Raw genomic sequence first — 20961 nt, forward strand, 5'->3', positions numbered from 1 at the left:
GCCATCCCCGGAGATCCCCCCCCCCCATAACGCCCCCACCCCCGGAGATCCCCCCCCCCATAACCCACCCCCTGCGATGCCCCCCCCCAGGGGGTGTCTCCGTGGGAGTCCCCCCTCCCCCCGGTAAACCCCCCCCCCTCGGTACCCCCCGGTATCCCCAGGGGTGTCCCCGAGGTTGCCCCCCCCCCCCCTTTTACCAGCCCCCCGCCTTTGCCCCCCCCCAGGATGCCGGCGGGGGGGCCGCTGCTGTGCGGGGCCGCCGGGCTGGGGCTGCTCGTGGCCGCCACCGCCACCCGCTGCTGGCTGCAGCGCCCCGGGCCCGCCAGCCTCGGGCTGTGGCACGGCTGCGGCGGGGGGGGCTGCCAGCCGCTCCCCCGCACCCCGGGTAGGCACCGGGGGCACTGCTGTGATGAGCTGCGGCGGGTCTTTGCGGGCTCGGGGGGGTGGGGGTGAGGGGAGAATCACTGCTGCGCTGAGCTGGGGCCGGTCTCTGCTGGGAGGGGAGGGGAGGGGTGGGGAGGGGAGGGGAGGGGAGGGGGGGGGCACTGCTGCGCTGAGCTGTGGCCAGTCTCTGCTGGGAGGGGAGGGGAAAGGAGGGGGGCACTGCTGCGATGAGCTGTGGCCGGTCTCTGCTGGGAGGGGAGGGGAAAGGAGGGGGGCACTGCTGCATTGAGCTGTGCCCGGTCTCTGCAGGCTGGGGTGTGCCATTCATTGCTGCGCTGAGCTGTGCCTGGTCTCTGCAGGCTGGACTGTGCCATTCACTGCTGCACTGAGCTGTGCATGGTCTCTGCAGGCTGGGGTGTGCCATTCATTGCTGCGCTGAGCTGTGCCTGGTCTCTGCAGGCTGGGCTGTGCCATTCATTGCTGCACTGAGCTGTGCCTGGTCTCTGCAGGCTGGGCTGTGCCATTCACTCTGCACTGAGCTGTGCCCGGTCTCTGCAGGCCGAGCTGTGCCATTCACTGCTGCGCTGAGGTGTGCCCGGTCTCTGCAGGCTGGGCTGTGCCATTCATTGCTGCACTGAGCTGTGTCTGGTCTCTGCAGGCTGAGCTGTGCCGGTCACTGCTGCGCTGAGGTGTGCCCGGTCTCTGCAGGCTGGGCTGACCCGTCCCCTCTGCCCGCAGGGCTGCTGGCACTGCTGGGGCTGTCGGTGTACACGGCCGGCACGCTGAGCCTCCTGGGGATGGGCCACACCGCCTGGCGTTTCTCCTGGTCCTACATCCTGGGCTGGATCGCTGTCGTCCTCACCAGCTCGGCAGGTAGCAGCACGTGTGGGGCTTAGTCACTGCTGTACTGAGCTGTGCCTGGTCTCTGCAGGGCTGAGCTGTGCTGGTCACTGCTGCACCGAGCTGTGCCCGGTCTCTGCAGGGCTGAGCTGTGCTGGTCACTGCTGCACTGAGCTGTGCCCGGTCTCTGCAGGGCTGAGCTGTTCCTGGCCACATGCTGAGCACACTGGAGGGTGTGGGGGGGGCAGCAGGGTCGGACCCCCCCACCCCCCGCCCAACCTACCCCCGTGCCCCACATCCTCCTCTCTCCCCCCAGGGGTTTTCCAGCTCTGCGCCGCCGCCAAGGACCCCTCCCCAGAGAGCTCAGAAGTGGCAGGTGCCTGAGTGGCCCTGGGTGCCTTGGGGGACCCCCAATCCCCCAGGAGTCACACAGGGGCACGCTGGGGGGCTGTGTCACTGCTGTGCTGAGTTGTGCCCGGTCTCTGCAGACCTGCCCTCCCCGCCCTCCCCTTGCTGTGCCAATAAACTGCCGTGTCGCCTGCGTGTCCCCCACACCCCCCCGAGCTGTCAGGTGGCATTTGGGGACCTCAGATTATTTTTGGGGGGGGGTGTCGGGTGCCAACCCGCATCACCCCCAAATCCCTTCCCGCGCCCCAGGGATGTTTGTGGGGTCCCGCCCGGGGCGTTCATGGGGGGAGTGGGGTGTGTGTGTGATGGGGGGGGGGGTGAGTGTGTGGCCTGGGAGGGGTACGGGGGTGTCACCGAAAGCCCCACCCCACCCCCCACCGGACCTGCCCGACCGGTCCAGCCCCGCCCGGCCCCTCCCCGCCAAACCCCGCCCCGTCCCGGCCCCACCCCCGTCCCGGTCCCGTCCCGTCCTTCCCGGTGCAGCACCGGCCCCTCCGCCGTGCTCGGCCCGGAGCCGCCCGCTTGGCCCGGGGAGGCTCAGCCCGTCCCGGTTCCCCCTCCCACCACCCCCGTGTCCCGCCCGGGCCGGGCCGGTGCTGCCCGGTGCTGGCCGGATGGTGCTGGCCGGGGGCTGGGCAGCGCCCTGAGCCCGCAGGTGTCCGCATGGCCCCCCGCGGGATGCGGCCCGGGACGCCCTTCCTCCTCCTCACCCTCCTCATCCTCCTCATCGCCGTTACCGGTAAGACGGGGCCGGCACCGGGTGGGACGGGGGGGGAGAGGGAACCGGAGGTGGCGGGGGGGGGACACAGGACACGTCGTGGGGAAGCGGAACCCCGGGGTAGGGGGAGGAACCGGCACCGGCTGCTCCGGGCTCAGAGCCGGGACTGGGGGTACCGGCTGCCCCGGGATGGGGAGAGCGGGATGGGGCCCGAGCGGGGGGGGGTCCCGGGGGGTGCACACGCGTGTGTGTGTGTGTGTGTGTGTTGTGCACCTGCGGCTCCGCGCACCTGCGTCTGGCCGTGTCCGTCTGTCGGGGCGGGTTCGCTCCCCGACGGGGTTCCCTGTGCCCCCCCCAAACCCCCAGTGTGGGGGGTGTAGGGGGTGTGCGGGACCCCTCCCAGGATGGGCCCCGGGGGGGTTCAGCCCGTGGGAACGGGGAGAGCTGCGCGGGGGGGTCACACGCGCGGTGCGGGGGGGGGGGGGGCCCGTCCCGCCCCCTCCTCGTTGTCTCAGTCACATTGAGGAGGGGGGAGTGCGCCCCCTCCTCGGGCTGTGCCAAAGGGGTGCTGCGCCCACGGGAGGGGGGGGGGGGATATAGTCTGTTCCTTACCCCCCCCAACCCCCCGCCGTGCCTCAGTTTCCCCCGCGGCGGATGATCCGTGGGAACGGGCTGGGCGCCGCGGGGGTGACGTCACCGCAGGGGGTGCTGACACCCCCACCCCCCCCCGTGACTCCCAGCCCCGGGGTGGGGGGGGGACATCGGGGGCTTCACGCCTCGAGCAGGACGGGACGGGGGGGGTGCTGGGGCGTCTCATCCCCATCCCGGCACCGAGCCCATCACCGGGCATCGGGCCCAACCTGGGGTGGGGGGAGGGGTCCGGGGGGGGGTGTGGGCTTACCCACGCGTGTGCATCCCCGAGGGGTGCAAAGACGGGGCGGTATCACCCCCACCCCCCATCCCCTTCATCCCTGGGACCCCCAAAGTCCCCGTCCCGCATCCCGCGGGCGTGAGCGCGGCCGGGGCGTGGGGGCCGCGGGAGCCGGTTGAGCCGGTTCCCGGCTCCGTTCCCACGCGCTCGGCCCCGTTGGGTGCGGATGCCCCGCGGCGGAGCCCGCCCGCCCCGACGGCACCCCGACACCCACCCCGGCACCCCGGCGGGACCCCCCCCACACCCCTTTCCCTCCTTTCCAACCCTCCATCCCTCCCCCGTTCCCCGGGACCCCCATCGCGCTGAGTGGGGAAACTGAGGCAGCGGCGCATCCGCGACGTGACTCACAGCCCGGGCAGCGCCGCAATGGTTTAATTAACCCAGCGACTAATCAAGAAGGGGGGGGGGGTGTAATTAGGCCGGGGCACGGCGGCGGCGAGCGGCGTGGCGGGGGGCTCGCCGGGGAGGCCCCCGGGGGCGGGGGGCTGGCGGGGGCGGGCGCGCTCCGCATGCCACGGCAGCGCCCGGCATGTGCGCGGGCCGGTCGGGCTGGACCCGCCGGCCGGGCCGCTTCCCCCGGCATCGCCCGGCGCCCGGGTGGGGCCCCGGCCCCGCCCCGACACCCGCCGGCCTCACCGGGATGGCACCGGGACGGGGATGGGGATGGGGATGGGGATGGGGATGGGAGCGCGCACGACGGGCACACGCGTGTGTGTGAGCGTGGGGAGGTGTGGGGGAGCGCGTGTGAGCAGCCCCGGGCAGGAGTGTGAGCAGCCCTGGGCAGCCCTGAGCACCCCTAGGTGTGAGTGTGAGCACCCCTGGGCATGAGTGTGAGCACCCCTGAGAACCCCTGAGTGTGAGTGTGAGCAGCCCTGGGCATGAGTGTGAGCACCCCTGAACACCCCTGAGTGTGAGTGTGAGCACCCCTGGGCATGAGTGTGAGCACCCCTGAGCGCCCCTGGGCATGAGTGTGAGCAGCCCTGGGCACCTCTGGGCATGAGTGTGAGCACCCCTGAGCGTGAGTGTGAGCACCCCTGAACACACCTGAACACCCCTGAGCATGAGTGTGAGCAGCCCTGGGCATGAGTGTGAGCACCCCTGGGCACCCCTGAGTGTGAGTGTGAGCACCCCTGGGCACCCCTGGGCGTGAGTGTGAGCAGCCCCGGGCATGAGTGTGAGCACCCCTGGGCACCCCTGAGTGTGAGCACCCCTGAGCACCCCTGGGTGTGAGTGTGAGCACCCCTGAGTGTGAGTGTGAGCAGCCCTGGGCAGGAGTGTGAGCACCCCTGAGAACCCCTGGGCATGAGTGTGAGCACCCCTGAGCAGCCCTGAGTGTGAGTGTGAGCAGCCCTGGGCATGAGTGTGAGCACCCCTGAGCACCCCTGGGCACGAGTGTGAGCACCCCTGAGCACCCCCGAGCATGAGTGTGAGCACCCCTGGGCACGAGTGTGAGCACCCCTGAGCACCCCAGAGCATGAGTGTGAGCACCCCTGAGCATGAGTGTGAGCACCCTTGAGAACCCCTGGGCGTGAGTGTGAGCACCCCTGAACACCCCTGGGCCTGAGTATGAGCATCCCCGAGTGTGTGTGAGCGTGCACGAGTGTGTCCAGGGGTGCACAAGCATTCCCAGGCACGTGCAAGCCTTCCAGAGCGTGCCCAAGTGTGCACGAGCGTGCGTGTGCCTCAGTGTGCTTGAGCAGTGTGAGCACATCTGAGCATCCCCAAGCGTCCCTGAACACGTCCAGGTGTGCACGAGCGTGCACACGTGCACTGGTGTGTGTGTGTGTGTGTGTGTGCAAGCGTGTGAGCACAGCTGAGCACGTGTGAGCACAGGGAAGGTCACTGGAGTGTCCGTGAGTACGTGTGAGTGTGCACAAGTGTGAGCACACCGAAGCGTGCACGAGCATGAGTGTGCAGATGAGCGTGCAAGAATGCATGTGAGTACACCCATATGCGTGTGCAAGCATGTGTGAGCATGTTCAAGTGTGTGTGAGTGTGTGTGAGTATGCACAAGCGTGTGCGAGCACACCCCAGCGTCCACAAGCGTGTGTGAGCGTGCCCAGGGATGTGCACAGCTGTGGGTGTGCCAGACCGTGCACAAGTGTCCCCACGTGTGTGTCCCAGCACCCCAAAGTGTGTGTGTGTGTGTGAGCACGAGTGTGGCCGGGTGACACACGTGTGTGTGTTGCTGTGTCTGTGTGTCCGTGTGCCCCTTGCTGCACATGAGTGTGCCAGTGCTGGTGCCACACATGAGCGTGCCAGTGCCACACAGTGGTGTGCTGGGGCTGCACGTGAGTGTGCCCCGTGCCACACATGAGCGTGCTGGTGCCACACACAAGCGTGCCAGTGCCACACTGGGTGCCTACAGGTTGCTGAGCCGGGTGGTGGAGGTGCCACACACGAGTGTGTCGGTGCCAGTGCTGCACACAAGCATGTCTGTGCCATGCTGGGTGCCCACAGGTTGCCAAGCCGGGGTGGTGGAGGTGCCACACACGAGTGTGCCCCGTGCCATGCCACACATGAGCGTGTTGGTGCTGCACACGAGCGTGCCAGTGCCACGCTGGGATGGTGGAGGTGCCACACACGAGTGTGCCAGTGCCATGCTGGGTGCCCACAGGTTGCCAAGCCGGGGTGGTGGAGGTGCCACACACGTGTGCCATGTGCCACACACAAGTGTGCCAGTGCTGGTGCCACACACGGCAGTGCTGGTGCCATGCTGGGTGCCCACAGGTTGCCGAGCCAGGGTGGTGGAGGTGCCACACATGAGCATGCCAGTGCCGTGCCACGCACAAGTGTGCCAGTGCCACACTGGGTGCCCACGGGTTGTTGAGCCAGGGTGGAGGAGGTGCCACACACGAGCGTGCCATGTGCCACACATGAGTGTGCCAGTGCCACGCTGGGTGCCCACAGGTTGCCGAGCCAGGGTGGTGGAGGTGCCACACACAAGTGTGCCAGTGCTGGTGCTACACACGAGCGTGCCGGTGCCGTGCCACACACGGCAATGCCGGTGCCACACTGGGCGCCCATGGGTTGTTGAGCCAGGGTGGTGGAGGTGCCACACACAGGCGTGTCAGTGCCACACTGGGTGCCCATGGGTTGTTGAGCCAGGGTGGTGGAGGTGCCACACACGGCAATGCCAGTGCCACGCTGGGTGCCCACAGGTTGCCGAGCCGGGGTGGTGGAGGTGCCCCGCAGCGTGACCGCCGTGCTGGGCCAGGACGTGGTGCTGCCGTGCCGGTACCGGGCGCAGGAGCAGGAGCAGGTGGTGCAGGTGATGTGGATGAAGCGGGGCCCGGGCGCACCGGGCACCACGGCAGTGGCCGTGCTGGACCGGCAGCACGGGGAGCACGTGCAGGAGCCCTACGCCGGGCGGGTGTCGCGGGGGGCGAGCGGGGCGCTGGAGGACGCGGCCATCGTGCTCAAGAACGCGGTGCAGGGGGACGAGGGCGACTACGAGTGTCACCTCATCACCTTCCCCCTGGGCAACTTCGAAGGGCGCCTCAGCCTCAAGGTGCTGGGTGAGTGAGGGGGGGTGATGGGGCTGGGGGTGATGGGGCTGGGGGTGATGGGGCAAGGGGTGAAGAGGTGGGGGGCGATGGGGCAATGGGGTGATGGGGCTGGGGGTGAAGAGGTGGGGGGTGATGGGGTGATGGGGCTGGGGGTGATGGGGTGATGGGGTGATGGGGCTGGGGGTGAAGAGGTGGGGGGCAATGGGGTGATGGGGCTGGGGGTGATGGGGAGATGGGGTGATGGGGCGAGGGGTGAAGAGGTGGGGGGCAATGGGGCAATGGGGTGATGGGGCTGGGGGTGAAGAGGTGGGGGCCAATGGGGCTGGGGGTGATGGAGAAATGGGGTGATGGGGCTGGGGGTGAAGAGGTGGGGGGCAATGGGGTTGGGGGTGATGGGGAGATGGGGTGATGGGGCTGGCGGTGAAGAGGTGGGGGGCGATGGGGCTGGGGGGACAATGTGGTGATGGGGCGATGGGGCAGGGGGTGAAGGGGCGGTTGGCATGGGGTGCTGGGTTACGGGGCGGCTGGAACAGGGTGCTGGGGTGGGGGGTGCTGGGGAGGGGTGGGCACAAGGAGATGGGAGTGGGGCAGGGGGGCGAAGGGGTGGTCAGAATGGGGTGGTCAGAGTGGGGTGCTGGGGTGGTGGGCACAGGGTGGTGGGAATGGGGTGGGGGGTGCTGGGGTGGTCGGAATGGGGTGGTGGTGGGAATGGAGTGGTGGGTGCAGGGTGATGAGGATGCGTCAGGGGGCAGTGGGAATGGGGTGGTGGGCACAGGGTGATGGGAATGGGGTGGGTGGTGCTGGGGTGGTTAGAATGGGGTGGGGGGCACAGGGTGGTGGGAATGGGGTGGTGGGTGCAGGGTGATGAGGATACATCGGGGGGCAGCAGGAAGGGGTGGTGGGCACTCGGAATGGGGCGGTGGGCACAGGGTGGTGGGAATGGGGTGGTGGGTGCAGGGTGATGAGGATGCGTCGGGGGACAGTGGGAAGGGGTGGTGGGCACTCAGAATGGGGGGTGGGCACAGGGTGATGGGAATGGGGTGGGTGGTGCTGGGGTGGTTAGAATGGGGTGGGGGGCACAGGGTGGTGGGAATGGGGTGGGTGGTGCTGGGGTGGTTAGAATGGGGTGGGGGGCACAAGGAGATGGGAATGGGGTGGGGGGTGCTGGGGTGGTTAGAATGGGGTGGGGGGTGCTGGGGTGGTCGGAATGGGGTGGTGGGTGCAGGTGATGAGGATACATCGGGGGGCAGCGGGAAGGGGTGGTGGGCACTCGGAATGGGGCGGTGGGCACAAGGAGTTGGGAATGGGGTGGTGGGTGATAGGAAGGGGTGATGAGCTGGGAGTGGGGGGCCTTGGGGCGATATCCAAGGGATAACACACGCCGTGGGGCCCGCTGACTCCTCGGGGTGTCCCTGTCCCCAACTCCCAGTGCCACCACTGCCCATCTTGAACCCGGGGCCGCCGCTGGAGGAGGGTCAGGGCCGGACGCTGGCGGCCTCGTGCACGGCCGAGGGGAACCCGGTGCCATCGGTGCGCTGGGAGTCGGAGGTGCGAGGCACCAACGCCACGCGCCGCTCGGCGCACGCCCGCTCGGCCTCCGTCACCAGCGAGTTCTTCCTGGTGCCCGGGCGCAGCATGAACGGCAAGAGCCTGACCTGTGTGGTGGCACACCCGGGGCTGCGCCAGGAGAAGAGGATCACCCACCGCCTCAGCGTGGCCTGTGAGGCACCCAGAGATGGGTGGCGGGGTGTGGGATGAGGGGGATTGGGGGATGAGGAGGGTACAGGGGGATGTGGGGCGCTGGGGATGGGGGGAGATGCAGGGGGATGTGGGGTATTGGGGATGGGGGGAGATGCAGGGGGATGTGGGGTATTGGGAGTGGGGGGAGATGCAGGGGGATGTGGGGCACTGGGGGCATGGGGGGAGATACAGGGGGATGTGGGGCACTGGGGGTATGGAGGGCACTGGGGATGGGGGGAGATACAGGGGGATGTGGGGCACTGGGGATGGGGGGAGATGCAGGGGGATGTGGGGCACTGGGGATGGGGGGAGATACAGGGGGATGTGGGGTATTGGGAGTGGGGGGAGATGCAGGGGGATGTGGGGCACTGGGGACATGGGGGGGATTGGGGATGGGGGAGGATACAGGGGGATGTGGGGCACTGGGGATGGGGGGATACAGGGGGATGTGGGGCACTGGGGATGGGGTGAGATACAGGGGGATGTGGGGCACTGGGGATGTAGGGGGTATTGGGGATGGGGGGAGATACAGGGGGATGTGGGGCACTGGGGACATGGGGGGGATTGGGGATGGGGGGGATACAGGGGGATGTGGGGCACTGGGGACATGGGGGGATTGGGGATGGGGGGAGATACAGGGGGATGTGGGGCACTGGGGATGGGGGGAGATACAGGGGGATGTGGGGCACTGGGGGCGTGGGGGGTATTGGGGATGGGGGGAGATACAGGGGGATGTGGGGCACTGGGGACATGGGGGGGATTGGGGAGGGAGGGGTGGTGGGGATGTGGGGGTCACCAGGGATCTGGAGGATACAGGGGGATGTGGAGCACTGGGGACATGGGGGGTATTGGGGAGGGGGGATACAGGGGGATGTGGGGCAATGGGGGCATGGGGATATTGGGGATAGGGGGAGATACAGGGGGATGTGGGGCACTGGGGACATGGGGGGTGTTGGGGATGGAGGGGTGGTGGGGATGTGGGGGTCGCCAGGGATCTGGGGGTTACAGGGGGATGTGGGGCACTGGGGACATGGGGGGTATTGGGGATGGGGGGAGATACAGGGGGATGTGGGGCACTGGGGATGGGGGGAGATACAGGGGGATGTGGGGGTCGCCAGGGATCTGGGGGATACAGGGGGATGTGGGGCACTGGGGGCATGGGGGGGATTGGGGATGAGGAGGGTACAGGGGGATGTGGGGCACTGGGGGCATGGGGGGAGATACAGGGGGATGTGGGGCACTGGGGACATGGGGGGTACTGGGGATGGAGGGGTGGTGGGATGTGGGGGTCGCCAGGTATCTGGGGGATACAGGGGGATGTGGGGCACTGGGCGTGGGGGGAGATACAGGGGGATGTGGGGCACTGGGGACATGGGGGGTATTGGGTACGTGGGGGTCACCAGGGATGTTGGGGATACTGGGGGCATGAGGGGACAGGGACATCCGGGTTGTGGGGGATACAGGGGGGGGTGGGGGATACAGGGGGGGTGGGACACTGGGAACACTGGGGGAACTGGAGGTGTGAGGGGACAGGGGGCCATTGGGGATGGGGGGTGGGTACAGGGACATGTGGGACACGGGGGACTGTTGGGGATGTGGGGGTCACCGAGGATGGGGGGAATGGGGACCGGGGGGGTCTGGGGGCACCCTGGTCCATGGGGCCGCCCCCTCCAGCCCCTCATCACCCCATCCCCCCCCCCAGACCTGTCGGACGCCTCGGTGCTGGGACACTCGGCGGAGTGGCAGGAGGGGACAGAGGGGGCGACACTCACCTGCCTGGGGGACGGGAACCCCCCCCCCACCTACAACTGGACGCGGTGAGGACCCCGCCCCCCGGTGCATGTCCCCCTGGCCCCGTGTCGTGTCCCCCCCCCCCGTCACCTACCATGCCCCTGCCAGGTGCCACGTCCCCCTGCCCGTGCCGGTGTCCCCCCCATGCCAGTGTCCCCCCATGTCCCCATGCCTACATCCCCCACCCTGTGCCAGTGTCCCAGCATGTCCCCATGTCCCCTGCCTGTACTGGTGTCCCCCCCCATGTCCCCATGCCCATGCCCCCACGCCCATGTCCCCCACCCCATGCCAGTGTCCCCCCCCATGCCCACGTCCCCTGCCTGTGCCAGTGTCCCCACCATGTCCCCACGTCCCCATGCCCATGTCCCTGCCCGTGCTGGTGTCCCTGCCGTGTCCCCATGCCCCCCACATGTCCCCATGCCCCCTCCATGCCTGTGCCCCCCCCATGCCCATGTCCCTGTACCAGTGTCTGTCCCATGCCCATGTTCCCCCCCGTGCCAGTGTCCCTGCCATGTCCCCATGTCCCCCCCATGCCCATGTCCCTCCCATGCTGCCTCCCGTGCCGGTGTCCCCGCCATGTCCCCATGCCCATGTCCCCCTGCCCGTTCCCCCACCCCATGCCCATGCCACCTCCCGTGCCGGTGTCCCCACCATGTCCCCATGCCCATGTCCCCATGTCCCCATTCCCCTCCCCATGCCCATGTCCCCCTCCACATGCCCCCTCCTGTGCCAGTGTCCCTGCCATGTCCCCATGCCCATGTCCCCCTGCCCGTTCCCCCCCCATGCCCATGTCCCCCCCTCCATGTCCATGTCCCCCACCCCATGCCCATGCCCCCTCCCATGCCAGTGTCCCCCCATGTCCCCATGTCCCCATGTCCCCCCCATGCCCATGTCCCTCCCATGCCCCCTCCCATGCCAGTGTCCCTGCCATGTCCCCATGCCCATGTCCCCCTGCCCGTTCCACCCCCTCCATGCCCATGTCCCCCCCCCCATACCCATGCCCCCTCCCGTTCCGGTGTCCCCCCCATGTCCCCATGCCCATGTCCCCCTCCCCATGCCCATGCCCCTCCCGTGCCGCTGTCCCCGCCACATCCCCATCCCCACACCCCATCCCCGCCGTGCCCATCCCTGCCCAGACGTGCCCGTGCCCGTGCCGGCTGCCAGGGCGGCGGCGGGGAGCGGGCGGGGGCCGTGCCCGGACAAGCCTGGCCGGGGCCATGGCGCGGCGGCAGCAGCCGTGGGAACCGGTGTGGCCGTGGCCATGGCGGTGGCCGTGGCCGTGGCTGTGGCCATGGCTGTGGCTGTGGCCATGGCGGTGGCCGTGGCTGTGGCTGTGGCTGGTGGGTGGGGTGTGCGTGGCGCTGACGGTGCCGCCGCCGCAGGCTGCACGCGCCGCTGCCCGCGGGCGCGCGGGCCGAGGGGGACACGCTGCGCTTCCCGCGCCCGCTCGTCGCCGCCGACGCCGGCGAGTACGTGTGCCGCGTGGCCAACCGCGTGGCCGCCAAGGAGGCGCGCGCCAACGTCAGCGTGCGCGGCCGGGCCGCAGGTGAGGGGGGGGGTGGGGATGGGGATGGAATGGGGGGGGATGGGGATGGGAGGGGGGTGTTCGACCCTGCTTGGGCCTGTCTGTCTGTCTGTCTGTCTGTCCGTCCGTCCCTGGCTCTGCCTGTCCCAGCGAGTCCCGTGTGTGTCTGTCTGTCCCCCCTCTCCTGCCCACGATGCTCCATCACCTGTCTGTCTGTCTGTCCGTCCTCCCATCTGTCTGTCTGTCCATTCATCCTCCTATCTGTCTGTCCGTCCAACCATGTGTCTATCTGTCCGTCCTCCCGTGTGTCTGTCCGTCCACCCATGTGTCTATCTGTCCGTCCTCCCGTCTGTCTGTCTCTCTGTCCATCCATCCATCCTCCCGTCTGTCTGTCCGTCCGTCCTCCCATCTGTCTGTCCGTCCATCCATCCATCCTCCCGTCTGTCTGTCTGTCCATCCATCCTCCCGTCTGTCTGTCTGTCCGTCCGTCCTCCCATCTGTCTGTCCGTCCATCCATCCATCCTCCCGTCTGTCTGTCTGTCCATCCATCCTCCCGTCTGTCTGTCTGTCCGTCCGTCCTCCCATCTGTCTGTCCGTCCATCCATCCATCCTCCCGTCTGTCTGTCCGTCCGTCCTCCCGTCTGTCTGTCCATCCTCCCGTTTGTCTGGCTATCCATCTCTCCACCCCATAGCTTGGCCCTACCCAGCCACCTCCACCCGTCTGTCTGTCCATCCGTCCGTCTCTCCCTGTCCTGGGCTCACCCTTCCCTCCCTCCCCCAGCCTCTATTCACATCTCCTCATCCTCCCGTCCATCCACCCATCCCTCCACCCATCCATCCCACCCTCCCTATCTCCCTCCCTCCACCCATCCCTCCATCCCACCCTCCCTCCCTCCCTCCACCCATCCCTCCATCCCACCCTCCCTCCCTCCCTCCACCCATCCCTCCCTCCATCCCTCCACCCATCCCTCCACCCATCCCTCCATCCCTTCCCCACCCATCCCTCCACCCATCCCTCCCTCCATCCCTCCACCCATCCCTCCATCCCTCCCTCCCTTCCCCACCCATCCCTCCACCCATCCCTCCCTCCATCCCTCCCTCCCTCCATCCACCCATCCCTCCCTCCATCCCTCCCCTGCCGCCTCTCCCTGTCCGTCTGTCCTCCCACATGCCACTCCACCCACAACCCCCCCTCCCACAACACCCCCCCCACCCCGCTTCATCCACCCCTCCACCCACCCCCTCCCCACACCCCTCCCCACACCCCTCCTCTGCCCGTGGGTCCCTCTCCCCCGACGCGTCCGTCTGTCCGTCCGCCCCGCAGCAGAGGACGAGGTGCGCAAGGTGGACCTGGTGTCGGCCTCGGTGGTGGTGGTGGGCGTCATCGCCATCGTGCTGCTCTGCGTGCTGGTGGTGGTCGTGGTGGTGATGACGCTCTACCACCAGCGCAAGACCAAGCGCATCTCCGAGAAGTAGTAAGAGCCTGGGAGGGGCTGGGGTGGGGGGGGGACACACAGACAGACGGACAGACAGACGCTGTGCTGAGTGTCTGTGTGTCCCTCTGTCCCTCTGTCCAGCGAGGAGGAGCTGACGCTGACGCGGGAGAACTCCATCCGCCGCCTGCACTCCAGCCACAGCACCGACACGCGCACGCAGGTTGAGGGGGGGTGGGGGGGGCAAGGGGAAAGGGAGGGGGGGCTTGGGGTGCTCTGAGTGGGGAAAGACCAAGGGAAGGGGTCTTGGGGGGGCTAAGACAAGGGAGGGGGTCTGGGGGTGTCCTGGGGGATGGAGAGCCCAAGGGAGTGGGTCTCAGGGAGGGGGTAACCCAAGGAAGGGGGTCTGGGGGTGTCCTGGGGGATGGAGAGCCCAAGGGAGGGGGTCTTGGGGTGCTCTGAGTGGGGAAAGACCAAGGGAAGGGGTCTTGGGGGGGGTTAAGCCAAGGGAGGGGGTCTGGGGGTGTCCTAGGGGATGGAGAGCCCAAGGGAGGGGGTCTTGGGGGGGCTAAGACAAGGGAGGGGGTCTGGGGGTGTCCTAGGGGATGGAGAGCCCAAGGGAGGGGGTCTCAGGGAAGGGGTAACCCAAGGAAGGGGGTCTTGGGGTGCTCTGAGTGGGGAGAGACCAAGGGAGGGGGTCTTGGGGTGCTCTGAGTGGGGAGAGCCCAAGGGAAGGGGTCTTGGGAGGGGTTAAGCCAAGGGAGGGGGTCTGGGGGTGTCCTGGGGGACGGAGAGCCCAAGGGAGGGGGTCTTGGGGGGGCTAAGCCAAGAAAGGGGATCTGAGGGTGTCCTGGGGGGTGGAGATCCCAAGGGAGGGGGTCTCAGGGAAGGGGTAACCCAAGGAAGGGGGTCTTGGGGTGCTCTGAGTGGGGAGAGACCAAGGGAGGGGGTCTTGGGGTGTCCTGGGGGATGGAGAGCCCAAGGGAGGGTGTCTCGGGGAGGGGGTAAGCCAAGGGAGGGGGGTCTTGGGGTGCTCTGAGGGGAGAGCCCAAGGGAGGGGGTCTCAGGGAAGGGGTAACCCAAGGAAGGGGGTCTGGGGGTGTCCTGGGGGATGGAGAGCCCAAGGGAGGGGTTCTTGGGGGGGCTAAGCCAAGAAAGGGGATCTGAGGGTGTCCTGGGGGATGGAGAGCCCAAGGGAGGGGGTCTTGGGGGGGGGGGCTAAGCCAGGGAAGGGGGTCTGGGGGTGTCCTGGGGGATGGAGAGCCCAAGGGAGGGGGGCTTGGGGTGCGCAGAGGGGAAGAGCCCAAGGGAGGGGGTCTCAGAGGGGGCAACCCAAGGAAAGGGGCTCTTGGGGTGCTCTGGGGGGGGGAATAACCCAAGGGAAGGGTCTCTTGGGGTGCTCTGGGGGGGCTTCCAGGGTGTTGGGACACCCAGGGCTGGGCGTGGGGGCGCAGAAGGAGGAGCAGGGTGCCGGGCAGCGGGGTGCTGGGGGGGTGCTCAGGCTACCGGGGTGCCCCTGAGGAGCCGGACCAGGGGGAGCAGGAGGGATTGGGGTGGGGGGCTGTCCGAGGGGGGGGTCCCCCGGGTCTGATGGGGCTGTTTCAGCTGGAGGAGACGCTGCAGCTGCGTGCGGAGAGCCGGCAGGGCAGCCTGCGTGGGGACAGCCTGCGTGGGGACAGCCTGCGCGGCACCAGCATCTGCTCCGCCATGGTGAGCCGGGGCGGGGGGTAGCGGGGTTGGGGTGTCCCCCACCTCAGACCCCTCTCCAGCCCATGGGGTGGCCCCCACCTCAGACCCCCATCCAGCCCCACAGGGTGGCCCCCACCTCAGCCCCTCCAGCCCCACAGGGTGTCCCCCACCTCAGCCCCCCCTCCAGCCCCACAGGGTGTCCCCCACCTCAGACCCCCTCCAGCCCCACAGGGTGTCCCCCACCTTAGCCCCCCACCAGCCCCACAGGGTGTCCCCCACCTCAGCCCCCCCACCAGCCCCACAGGGTGTCCCCCACCTCAGCCCCCCACCAGCCCCACAGGGTGGCCCCCACCTCAGCCCCTCCAGCCCCACAGGGTGTTCCCCACCTCAGACCCCCCTCCAGCCCCAGAGGGTGTCCCCCACCTCAGACCCCCTCCAGTCCCAGAGGGTGTCCCCCACATCCAATCCCCACGCCCCACCTCCCCATGGTGCCATCGTGCCCCCTCACTGGGGAGGTGTCCCCCACCTCAACCCCCAGCCCTGGGGGTGTCCCCCACCTCAGCCCCCCCAGCCCAGGAGGGGTGTCCCCCACCTCAGCCCCCAAAGCCCAGGGGGTGTCCCCCACCTCAGAGCCCCCCAAACCCAGGAGGTGTCCCCCACCTCAGCCCCCAGCCCCAGGGGGTGTCCCCCACCTCAGCCCCCAAAGCCCAGGGAATGTCCCCCACCTCAGCCCCCTTCCAGCCCCAGGGGGTGTCCCCCACCTCAGCCCCCCAAACCCAGGGAGTGGCCCCCACCTCAGCACCCCCAGCCCCAGGGGGTGTCCCCCACCTCAGCCCCCCCAGCCCAGGGGGTGTTCCCCCTGCCCAGGGGGTGTCCCCCACCTCAGCACCCCCAGCCCCAGGGGGGTGTCCCCCACCTCCACTCCCCCTCCCCACGGTGCCACCCTGTCCCCGCAGAGCGAGGAGCCCGAAGGCCGCAGCTACTCGACGCTCTCGACCGTGCGGGAGATCGAGACGCAGACGGAGCTGCCGGTGGTGTCACCGGTGTCACCGGGCCCCGGGAAGGAGCCCAGGGAGGAAGAGGAGGCCGGAGGAGGAGGAGGAGGAGGAGGAGGAGGAGGAGGAGGGGTGGATGACCCCATCAAACAGGCCATGACACACTTCGTGCAGGAGAACGGGATGCTGCAGGCCCGGCCCACCACCAACGGCATCTACATCAACGGCCGCGGGCACCTGGTCTGAGCGCGGCCGCGCCGGCGCGGGGGGACGGACGGACAGACGGATGGACGGACAGACAGACACACACACCGAGGGACCCCCAGAGCCTCTCTCTCTGTGTGTGTGTGTGGCCCATCTCCCCACCCCGGCGGTGCCACACGGCGTCCAGCCCCCCCACCCCCGGCTGCCGGCGCGGTGACACGCGAAGGGGACGGCAGCAGCTGCTGGGACACCCCCTCCCCACTTCTTTTTTCCCCCCCCCCCCAACTCCCCAAACATGGGGACACCCCACGGACAGACCAGGGCCAGGTGCCCCAGTGGGGACCCCCCCCCCCCACCTCCAAACCCCCCTTCGGACTCTGGGTCGGCTCCTTCCCGCGCGGCGCTGGGGACACGCGGTTTGCCGGTGGCACTTGGGACGCTTTGTGTCCCCTCTTCCCCTATCCCAGCTCCCCCCCCTCAAAAAAAAACCCCTTGCCCCCCCCCCAAGCCCCCTCCCCCGGGGCAGGGGGGGTCCCGGGCAGCGTGCGCTGCGTGTACATACCTGTACAGGAGGGGGCTGCATGGCCGCGCTTGTAAATAAACCCCCCCGCGGGGCCTGGCGCCTGTGTTGAGTGTGTCTGGGCTCAGCTGGGGGGGGACAGGGCCTGGCGCCTGTGTCGAGTGTGTCTGGGCTCAGCCAGGGGGACAGGGCCTGGTGCCTGTGTTGAGTGTGTCTGGGCTCAGCTGGGGGGGAAAGGCCCTGGCACATGTGTCAAGTGTGTCTGGGCTCAGCTGGGGGGTGGACAGGGCCTGGCACCTGTGTCGAGTGTGTCTGGGCTCAGCTAGGGGGACAGGCCCTGGCACCTGTGTCAAGTGTATCGGGGCTCAGCCGGAGGGACAGGGCCTGGCGCCTGTGTTGAGTGTGTCTGGGCTCAGCTGGGGGGGGACAGGCCCTGGCACCTGTGTTGAGTGTGTCTGGGCTCAGCTGGGGTGGGGGGCCAGGGCTGGACAGAGACATGGTGCTTGTGCAGGCACACGCTGGCATTGCCGGTTCACACGAGCACGTGGAAGCGTGTGTGAGCGTGTGGAGGTGTGTGCAAGCGTGTGGAGGTGTGTGGGAGCCTGTGGGAGCGTGACTGAGCGTGTGGAAGCGTGTTCCAGCCTGTGTGAGCATTTGTGAGCGTGTCTGAGTGCGTGTGAGTGTGTGTGAGCGTGGGGGGACGGCTGTGGAAGTGTGTCTGAGCCCGTGGAGGCCTGTGGAAGCCTGTGGAGACCCGTGGAAGCCCGTGGAGGCCCGTGGAAGCCCGTGGAAGCCCGTGGAAGCCTGTGGAGACCCGTGGAAGCCCGTGGAGGCCCGTGGAAGCCCGTGGAAGCCCGTGGAGGCCTGTGGAAGCCTGTGGAAGCGCATCTGAGCATGTCTGAGCCCGTGGAGGCCTGTGGAAGCCCGTGGAAGTCTGTGGAGGTCTATGGAAGCCTGTGGAAGCCCGTGGAGGCCTGTGGAAGCCCATGGAAGCCTGTGGAGGCCTGTGGAAGCCCATGGAAGCCCGTGGAGGCCTGTGGAAACCCATGGAAGCCTGTAGAAGCCCGTGGACACCTGTGGAAGCTCGTGGAGGCCCATGGAGCCCTGTGGAAGCCTGTGGAAGTCCATGGAAGCCTGTGGAAGCGTGTCGGAGCATGTCTGAGCCTGTGGAAGACCGTGGAGGCCTGTGGAAGCCCATGGAAGCCTGTGGAGGCCTATGGAAGCCTGTGGAGGCGTGTGGAGGCCTGTGGAAGCCTATGGAAGCCCGTGGAGGCCTGTGGAAGCCCATGGAAGCCCGTGGAGGCTTGTGGAAGCCCATGGACGCCTGTGGACACCTGTGGAAGCCTGTGGAGGCCCATGGAGGCCTGTGGAAGCCTGTGGAAGCGTGTCTGAGCGTGTCTGAGCCTGCGGAAGCACATCTGACCATGTGGGAGCGTGTGGAAACGTGCATGGAAGCGTGTCTGAGCCTGTGGAAGCGTGTCTGAGCATGTCTGAGCCTGTGTGAGTGCGTGGAAGCCCGTGGAGGCCCGCGGAAGCGTGTGCCCGGCAGCGCCCGCGAGCGCCCGGCAGCGCCCGGCAGCGCCCATGGGCGCGCGCAGGCGTGCAGCAGCGTGCGGCCGCCGCCCGGCCCTGTGGTTTCGAGGCGCCGGGAGCAGGAAGCGGCCTCGAGGGGCTGCTGCGCCGGAGCGCCGGTGCCGCCGCGCTTCCTCCGCGGGGCCCTTTCCGCTCGCCCAGTGGGGGGGTGGGGTTGGGGGGAGCCGGCTGTCTCCCCGTTGTGTGTCCCCCCCCCACCCCCAATTGAAGCCATGGGCAGGGTCTGACCCCGGCGCGTCTCGGGGGGCGAGGGGGGGTCCGCGCCGCCTCCATGTCGCTGGCGCTGAAGGCCCGGCAGAAGGCGAGGCGCAAGGGCGGCGCCAAGGACCGCGTCTTCGGCTGCGACCTCCTGGAGCACCTGCAGCACTCGGGGCAGGACGGTAAGAGGGCAGCCATGTGGAGACCCCCCCCACACCCTCACCCACCCCACCCCTAATCTACCCCCCCCACCCTGAGCTCAGGGGTCGCCCCTCACCAGCGCCGGATGCTGGGAGGGGGGGGGTGGGGGGGGGACGGGGTGACTCAGGCCGCGCGGTTGCATCACCGGCGGTTGAGCAAGCGGCAGGACGGGCGCCTCTCGGGGAGGCCCCGCTGGGAATTGGGGATGGGGGTTCCCAGAGCCGCCCTGAGCTCAGCACCCCAAGGGGAGGGGGGTCTGGGTGCTCCCTGGGACACCAATGTGGCCGGCGTAGGGCCTGGCTGTGCCAGGGTGACGCCATCACCGGATGCCCGGGGAGGGGGTGTCCCCTTGGGGTGGTGGGTGGGTGGGTGGGTGGGTGATGGTGGATGTGGGGTGCCCGTCCCACAGTGCCCCAGGTGCTGAGGAGCTGCACCGAGTTCGTGGAGCAGCACGGGGTGGTGGACGGCATCTACCGCCTCTCCGGGGTCTCCTCCAACATCCAGCGCCTGCGGTGAGCTGGGGGGACTGGGAGGGACTGGGGAGGGGCTGGAGATGGGGGTGATGGAGGGATGGAGGCGATGGAGGAGGAGGGATGGAGATGGAGAGATGGGGGTGGAGGAGCTGGGATGGAGATGATGGAGATGATGGAGGGATGAAGATGGAGGAGCCGTGGGGATGGGGAGGGAGATGATGGTGGAGCTGGGATGGGGAGGGGGTGATGGAGGGATGAAGATGGAGAAGGTGGGATGAGGATGGAGATGATGGAGGGATAAGGATGGAGGAGCTGTGGGGATAGGGATGGAGGTGATGGCGGCACTGGGATGAGGATGGAGGAGCTGGGATGGGGCTGGAGGTGATGGAGGGATGGGGCTGGAGGAGCCATGGGGATGGAGGGATGGGGCTGGAGATGATGGAGGGATGGGGCTGGAGGAGCCATGGGGATGGAGGGATGGGGATGGAGATGATGGAGGGATGGGGCTGGAGGAGCCATGGGGATGGAGGGATGGGAATGGAGATGATGGAGGGATGGAGATGGAGATGGTGGAGAGATGGAGATGGAGATGGTGGAGGGATGGGGATGGAGATGGTGGAGGGATGGGGCTGGAGATGATGGATGAATGGGTATGGAGGAGCCATGGGAATGGAGGGATGGGGATGGAGATGATGGAGGGATGGGGATGGAGGTGATGGAGGTGATGGAGGGATGGGGCTGGAGGTGATGGAGATGGTGGAGGGATGGAGATGGAAATGATAGAGGGATGGGGCTGGAGGTGATGGAGGGATGGGGCTGGAGATGATGGAGGGATGGGGATAATGGAGGGATGGAGATGGAGATGATGGAGAGATGGAGATGGGGATGATGGAGGGATGGAGATGGGGATGATGGAGGGATGGGGATGGAGATGATGGAGGGATGGAGATGATGGAGGGATGGAGATGAAGGAGGGATGGAGATGGAGATGAAGGAGGGATGGAGATGGAGATGATGGAGAGATGTGGCTGGAGGTGATGGAGGGATGGGGCTGGAGGAGGCGTGGGGGTGGAGGAGCTGGGATGGGGCTGGAGGTGATGGAGGGGTGGGGCTGGAGGTGGTGGCAGGATGGGGCTGGAGGGGCCGGGGGTGGGGGGAGGAGGTGAGAGATTTGCTGGCGCAGCCGGGCCGGGTGCGGGCGGGAGGAAGGGGCGGGATGGAGCCGGGGATACACCGGGGGAGGGGAAGGGGGGAAGCTGCGGTCGGGGAGCCGGAAGGGGGGAGGGGGACCGGGGCTGGGGCAGGACCCGCGGGGTGGGGCGGGGATGGGGGGGGGTGGGAGCTGAGACACCCCCCCCCCAGCCCCCTTTGCCGTTTCCCTCCCCTTCGTTCTCCTCCTGCCCCTCCCCACCCCAAGGAGATCTCCATCCCCTCCTCATCCCTGGGACCCCCAGTGCCACATCCTGGGCCTGTGGAGCCCACCCGAGTGTCCCCTGTGCCCCTCTCTGTGTTCCCACACCCTCCTCCTGCTGTCCCCATCCCCTCCCTCCTGGCCCCCATCCCTCCCATCCCCAGTTCCCCCCATCCCCCTGTCCCCATCACCCCCTATCCCCCTGTCCCCAGTGTCCCCCATCCCCTCCAGCTCCCCCTATCCCTGTCCCCAGTGCCCCCCCACCCCCCTGTCCCCAGTGCCCCCATGCTCCCCAGCTCCCCCTGTCCCCCTGTCCCCAGTGCCCCCCCACCCTCCTGTCCCCAGTGCCCCCCATCCCTCTCCAGCTCCCCCTATCCCTGTCCCCAGTGCCTCCCATG

General features: G+C 68.4%; 2 protein-coding genes across 2 annotated transcripts; both read left to right on the top strand.

The window, feature by feature from the left end:
• Positions 1-225: 225 nt before the first annotated feature.
• Positions 226-1608, top strand: LOC311204542 (lens fiber membrane intrinsic protein-like; the record flags this gene model as incomplete). The annotated part of the gene is made up of 3 exons (XM_084280955.1): positions 226-385; positions 1123-1257; positions 1541-1608. The coding sequence occupies 3 exons, from the start codon at positions 226-228 to the stop codon at positions 1606-1608; spliced, it is 363 nt and encodes a 120-aa protein (XP_084137081.1).
• A 687-nt stretch (positions 1609-2295) lies between these two features.
• On the top strand, positions 2296-16530 carry NECTIN4 (nectin cell adhesion molecule 4; the record flags this gene model as incomplete). Its single annotated transcript, XM_084280951.1, has 9 exons — positions 2296-2371; positions 6443-6799; positions 8220-8510; positions 10233-10347; positions 11704-11867; positions 13174-13321; positions 13424-13502; positions 14885-14989; positions 15925-16530. 9 exons carry the CDS (start codon positions 2296-2298, stop codon positions 16207-16209), a joined length of 1620 nt encoding a protein of 539 aa, XP_084137077.1. The 3' UTR covers positions 16210-16530.
• Between the last annotated feature and the right edge of the window lie 4431 nt (positions 16531-20961).

Source organism: Gallinula chloropus (genome assembly GCF_964237585.1).
Source record: "Gallinula chloropus genome assembly, contig: HAP1_SCAFFOLD_366, whole genome shotgun sequence".
Lineage (NCBI taxonomy): Eukaryota > Metazoa > Chordata > Aves > Gruiformes > Rallidae > Gallinula > Gallinula chloropus.